General features: G+C 38.4%; 1 protein-coding gene across 2 annotated transcripts in view; it reads left to right on the forward strand.

The window, feature by feature from the left end:
* The window catches only part of AFF4 (ALF transcription elongation factor 4), an 84,635-nt gene extending 78,228 nt beyond the window's left edge, over positions 1-6,407 (forward strand). For both annotated transcript variants that reach the window (XM_070415009.1, XM_070415008.1), the window contains one exon: positions 650-6,407. In XM_070415009.1, the coding sequence (XP_070271110.1) occupies positions 650-777 (128 nt within the window). In that variant the 3' untranslated portion in view covers positions 778-6,407. The remainder of the gene's footprint in view (positions 1-649) is intronic.
* Positions 6,408-7,104: the final 697 nt, after the last annotated feature.

Raw genomic sequence — 7,104 nt, forward strand, 5'->3', positions numbered from 1 at the left:
TTACGGGGCACCCTAGCCAGTTTGGCTCAGTAGATAGAGCATCAGCCTTCGGACCGAAGGATTCGGGTTTGATTCCAGTCAAGGGCACATACCTCGGTTGCAGGCTTGTTCCTTGGCCCTGGGCTAGGAGGCAGCCAATCAATGTGATGTTGGTGTTTCTCTCTCTCTCTCTCTCTCTGCCTCTCCCCCTCCCTTCCACTCTCCCTAAAAATCAATGGAAAAATATCCTTGGGTGAGGATTAACACAATAAAAATAAAAATAAATAAGCTTCACAGGAGCTCTTACGGGGAAACATGCTTCTTATACAAAAACAGTACACAGAGATTGTTTTTGAGTAATAATAGCACATTGTGGTACTAGGTCTCTATTTTAATAACGTTTACTGCATACTAACAATTTATAATTTCCATCAGTGAAATTCTGCTTACTTGTATAACACTTAATTCCTGATCATACAGTTCATTTAAATATTTTGTGACTTAGGGGGAAATATAACTTGAGACTATGGGATGGCTTGTTCTAAGACACGGAGAGTTATTTTAGTATAAGAGGGTGTGTTTTTTTACTTCATATGAATACTATTTTACAGTCTAGACTAAAAATTTTAAAGCAATGTACATCATTTAATGAGTGTTTTTCATTTTCTAGAATTCTTTGCTGAACTGGATAAAGTAATGGGCCCTCTCATCTTTAACGCAAGCATCATGACAGACCTAGTTCGTTACACCCGGCAGGGACTGCACTGGCTTCGCCAGGATGCCAAGTTGATATCTTGAACTGAACACATTCTTGTTGCCTCTGATTCTCTCCACAACACTGTGTTACATCATGAAGGAAAACTGCCATAACATGCCACCTAGTCAACACTAAGAATGAGGAATGGTGTTCTCCTCCCTTGTTCATGTGTTATTGTTTTTTATAGCCCAAAGCCATCATGTCAGTTGACCCTGTCAATATTCCCAATATGAAAAATTATTTAAATGCTTTTAAATCTGCAGCATATTGATAAGATGGTTTCAGTGATCTTTATTAATAAGATTGAAATTCCAATTGCAATTCTTAAGTAATCGAAATTTTATTTATTTTAATTTTTTTAATTTAAGATCCCACATTGGGGCTAGTTTAAAACTTCATTATTTCTGCTTATAAATTTATCCTGTTAAATATTTAGCATAAATGTAATGTAGGCATTTTTATTTATATACTTTGGGAGCTTTGTTACCAATTAATGTCTTTTTGTGGTCGCTCTTCTAAGAGTAACAGTTGGGTTCATCTAAAATATGGACATGTTCTTTCTATACCTACTACCTGATAATATTTCAAATATTAACTACAATTTTATTAATGCAGAATTTATACTTAGTATTAAGGATATTCTACATATGAAAATCACTTAAATATGAGAAGATAGCATTCTACGTGGGTGTAAAATATGTCTGATTTGGTATGCATTATTTCAAGAACTGTGAACGTGTGTTGATAACACTAATAATCACAAGGTGACTACAACTTGCATTTAATGCATTACAGAAGAGGGCAGGCAGACTTTCTAGGAGAAGCATATCAAATGAAGGGTTTTATAAAAGGACAATCTTGAACTTTATGGATTTTACTAAAACCATGTGGTGATGGTGGGTTTGGTTGTTTGTTTTTGTTTTTTTTTGCTAATTATTAAAATTTAAATAGTGTAAGTTACTGTTGAGCAAAGGGTGATCCAACTCCTGAAAGTTGCTGCCTATATCTTTTTCATTAATGATATTTAAAGGGTAAAATCTCTCTCAGAATTCTTATATAAATATTCTTCCACACTAGATTGTGATGCTCTGATAGGAGCATGCAGTGACTGATACAGGAATGGGCTAGAGCTTTGGTGTGTGTGCTTTTGTTCTACAACTTAGAGTTCTAATGCCTGATGTAGAGATGATGAATTTCTCCTTTTAAACCTGTTTTGTAATTAGTCCCTTTGTACTATGAAGGCCCTCATCAATTATATATGTTTCTGATAGGATCAGAAAATTCACACTAGAAAAGTACCTAACTTGGTTCAATGTGAGCTCTTGGGAAGGGGTGGGGAGTAGGGGTATTGCTTAAGAAGCCAGCTCTATAAGAGTTGTACCTTTTCCTATAAGGTGCATATAAGAGTCAAAGGTGAGAAATATTTCCTCTATCTTGTTTTAGTGCCCCTATCATGTCTGGTGTGCCTTAAATCTTACCTTTAAATGAAGACTCTGGACTGTTTACAGATGAAGTTTTATACTAGGACCAGATCACCCATATGGTTGGTCTCCTGCAGTAACAATGTTAAATTCTCTCTTCTTTTACATCTTTAGGGTCACATAAAGATTAATTATTTCAGAAAAGCTAATGCTTTTGTACATGACTTAGTCAAACCTATTGGGTAATGCTGTTTCAAAAAATAGTTTGTCCTTCTCCCCATTCTAAAAATGAATCCACCCAGTCAGAAAAAAAGGATTATCCTGATATTTATAGATGATTGCTAAGGCTTGAAATGGGAAAGAAGGGATAGAAAATCTCCAAGCCCAGTGGTGCAGTGAATTCTGTTTTCGAGTCTCTTTTACACTTATTTCTGAAGCTAGAGAACTTTCATTGTCCTGTGGCTTCATATTTCTAGAGCTGCTTAACTGTTTTGTACCTCAAATTGTTTCTGCATATCCTTGAAGAATGATATCTATAAATTGCGTTGACCACCTTTTTCCCTTGGAGAAATTGCCTCTGATATCTTCATGTTTTAGGAACAGTTTTCTTTAAGAGGACAACGTCTCAGTGAGCATGGTAGTTATTCAGTGAGAAACTTGCCACTGTTAATCCAGTAGACATAGGTCCTGGCCTTCTGACTTCTCTGACCCTGATTCCTTTATTTGCAGTGATGTCCTAGAAATGGAAAAGGTATCCTCTGAGCTTTTAGATAGTCAGCAACAGGAGCCTGTGGGCACCTCTGAGTTCCAGTATGTTCTAATCTCTTCTGTGTCCTGAGAGGCAGCAGGAGCGTTTCTAGGGTCACACCAGCGTTTGGTTAAAGCAGAGTTTCCTGCATGTTTTATGGTGCTGCTCTAAGATACTCTTTCTCTAAAAACTGTGTCAGTTCTGGGAGAGTGAGTTTGTCAAGCTTTTCACTGTGGTGGGTTTTTTCCACCAGTAATAATGGGCAGTGGATCAAAATCCTATCCTAAAGAATTGAATCTTTAAGGTAATGTTCTCTGGAAACACCACTCCTCTCCTGAGTCCATCTCAGAAGTTCTGTCTGCGTCTTCATCTGCTCCAGCACATACTTCGGACTCCTTTACAGGTGACCATTCCTCCTTCATCAGTAGGTGTCTTCAGTGTTCTCCAACCATTTAAAACTGTATTTGACAAGTGACTAAAAACTTACTTAGTAGTCTGAGACTTGTACTTAATATATAGTTAATTCTAGAAATAGCAACTATTTAAAAACTACTCTGTTGACTGCTCTTTATGACCACACTTGTATGAATTAGCAGCCTACACCATTGGACTCTCTATAGGCAACCAACCAGCAGATTGCAGTGGATGAAGTTGTTACATAATAGTCTCGGTCAGTCTGGGTTGGGCTATGGGGAGCACTTCCCTCCAGCTGATTCTCAAACTTCTACAGTCCAGCCTAGGCCCAGTCTTGCTGGAGAGCATTCTGCCTGCTTCTTGCCTCAGTGCCACCTTTTTCTGGGCAAGTAGCCAAGAACTGACTTTAAAAGTAATGAATACTTCCAATAAATTTACAATTATAGTTGCTGAAGAGTGGAGAAGGTTGACCATCACTAATTTAATTCTCCAAAGTAAAAACCAATGTAGAGTAACGTGTACTTGCCCATACATGCCTGTGCGCTGAGGAGCTTTCGCACTGATGGCTCCTTAGGCATCTGGGCTGCACTTTGATACACTTGTGACTTTATTAGATTCACTGTTGTTGTTTTTCATTGTTTCTTTTGAGTAAAGAAAGGTTTAATCAGCTCAGATAGCATCATTTTGTGTTTTATGACAGAAACTTTGCAAAGTTACCTTTTTTTGAATGAGCTTGCATTGTGAAGCAAGTGCTTGCAAAAGGCACCTGTTCTAAATTAATGTTTTGACTCTATAGAGTTTCAGAGCGGCCAGTGGTCTCTCCAGTCCGAGATGCCTGTGTGCAGAGGAGAGGTAGCTGTGCACTCTTTTAGGTGTGAGGGTATGCAACTTTGGATTTTAAAACTATGTACACATACACACTTTATATATATGTATGTATGTATGTATGAAAACATGAACTTAGTTTGTCAAAAATTGTGTGTTTAGTATTTTAGCTTAGTGCAACTATTTCCACATTATTTATTAAATTGATCTAAGACACTTTCTTGTTGACACCTTGAACAATGTTCAAGGGTGCAATGTGTATTCCTTTTAGATCTTAAAGCTTAATTACTATGATTTGTAGTAAATTAACTTTTAAAATATATAGAGCCCTTTGTAGTATATTAGGGCTCTTACAGGGTGGGAAGGATTTTAATTTTCCAGTTGCTATTTGGACAGAATGGCCTCATGTATTTTGAATTATAGTAGTTTGCTTCTGGGTCTCAGGAACATCTACTTGGAATGACTGATTTTAGGCAGATTGTGGTTATGTTTTTTTAAAAACAACAAAACCTAAGAAAATTGGGAAAGCATTTCAAATCCATATAGACTCCTATAACTCGTGTTCCCTAATTAATGTGGAACACAGATTTCATTTCAGGTCATATATCAATGTGTTGGAGAGGCTGATTTTTTTCCAATAATAATATTGCACATTTAAGGTTGCTATTCCATAAGATAAATAGAAGAAGTATGGAATGACTTGGAATATGTAGTGATGAGAGACCAAATTGATCATGTTTGTGAGTATATCTTTCACATACTCACTGAAGGAGAAATTCACTTTAGACACCCTGGACCCTAGAACCAAGCTGGTAAGTGACAGGAAGCAAGTTATTAATAGTTGGTAAAGCAGATGCTGATTCTATTCAGTTGAACCCTATGGTTAATTAAAAAGAACTTACTGTCTCCAGAAAAGGGAAAGGAAAGAATATTTAAGTCTCTTCTTTTTGATAGAATTTGGTCACAGAATAAGGCATCAGAATCAAATCTGAACCAAGTCTTGTAGATCTTTAGCATCTTAAAATAGCAGCCTAAATCATCATCCTGTAATGGAAGTTGACTTTCGGGAATGTTGCCACTGACCTCTCCTTGCCACCATTGCTCAGCTAAGCGTAAATTGCCATTGCCATTCTTAAAAAGAAACAAAAGAGCTCTCTAAATGAGCAAAGTGAGGAGGGAGTGGGGGCTGGAACTCCCAGAAATTCTAGAAATAATTCAGTTTTGACCTCTATCTGCTTCCATGTGGAGTTTCTTTTCAGCTTTTAACCATTGGAATTTTCTACCTGCTTGTATTTCTCTCTAGGAAAATATTTCTTTGGAAATGCTGCCTTTTAAGTCAATGCCATAATTATCCATACTGTTGAGTTTGTTATAGCTGTTCAAGAAGTGTCCCTGTTTCACAGTTTTATGCACACACCTGGCAAATCATTGACATGAGCATTCAACAGTACTGGGGTTGGGTTAGGGTGGGGCTCACCAACAGAGCTGGCCCAAATGGCAGTGCCTGAAAAGGCACCACTGTTGAGGACCAGATGTGGGGTTGGTAAGCACAGTTAGGAAAAATTCTATCTACCCTCTAGCCTCCGTTTTGAATGGTTTTAAGAAACTTTGTATATGGAGGATGGAAATGGTTATATATTTATTGAAAGTCCTTTTATCTTATTTGAAATTAAAATTATTTGGCTAATAATGGTTTGATATCCAGGGAGGGTTTTGGAGGGGAGGTGATGCCGCTGATAAATCAGGCTTGTTGATTCTACAGAAAGGTACTGTTAGTGTCTGTTGGATGCCGTTGTTTTGTACATGAACCAGATCTTTGTTTTACATTTCTTTTGTCCAAAATATTTAGGCATCTGACATTTTCAACCAAAATTTCAATTATATACTGTGATTTTTATTTGTTGCAATATGTCAAAATTTCAGAGGTACTTTGGGGTTCAAAAACTAGGATTTCTAAGTCAGTATGTGCATTTCACATAATAAAGCTGTTAATGGTGAGCAAAGTATTATATACTAACTAGATTTTTCCACATCTGTATAGTATATTATATGTATTTTGTGGTATTGAGATTATAGAAAGTTTAGAGTGTCAAACATGCGTTTAATGTGTATTTTTAAACAAATTTATGGCAATTAAAATATTTGGAGACAAGGGTATCACATTTCAATTTGTAAAGATCTTTTTAACTCTACTGTGTCATTAAGATGCTTTGTATAATGCCAAACCATAGCTGGAGAAACTAAGTTTAATAAATATCAAATAGATTTTCTGTATTAAAGTTTATAAACTGTCAATTCTCAGTTTACCCTTTATATGTAATTTCTGTTTTGTGTTTTAGGGTCCAGTGCTACTTTTCTTTAAAAGTCTGGTCTATTAGTCCATGTCTCATTTTCTCATTACAGAAATTCTGCACTTTTGCTAGCCATGGGTCCTTTTGCATAGATCGGAATTCACCCTGCACTAACAGAAATCTCAGACAAACACTTTTGGCTGTTTCTATGTGCCTTGGGCTTTTATTGTTTTACTAGCGGCCCAGTGCACGAATTTGTGCACCTTGAAAGGAACTGTGGGCCACGAGGCTGCAGTGGGCGCAGGGGCTGGTCTTGGCCCATCCTCCACATCCTTGCCAGGCCCCTAGTCCCCTATCTGCTGGCAGTCCTGCTTCCACTGCCGCAGCTCCCACTTGCTGATGGCACTGGCCTGGCTTGCACCCGCTGACAGCATGGAGTGATTGGGGCCAGTGCCAGCAGTGGGTGGGAGGGGGCCAGCCCTGTCAGTGGGTGAGAGTGGCGGCTGCTGCCCCGATCACCCCTCAGGAGCAGGGGGAGGTGGAGAAGCCCTCAGGGGCGATCAGGCCGACAGCCGCCACTTCCACCCGCTGATGGCCCCAAGCAATCAGGACTGGTGCCAGGTATGAGCGGCAGCTCTGGCGCCTGCTGCAGTGCGAGCAGGGCCGGTG

This window comes from Myotis yumanensis, unplaced genomic scaffold (assembly GCF_028538775.1).
Source record: "Myotis yumanensis isolate MYYU_CA2020_CCGP unplaced genomic scaffold, mMyoYum1.0.hap1 SCAF_5, whole genome shotgun sequence".
NCBI lineage: Eukaryota > Metazoa > Chordata > Mammalia > Chiroptera > Vespertilionidae > Myotis > Myotis yumanensis.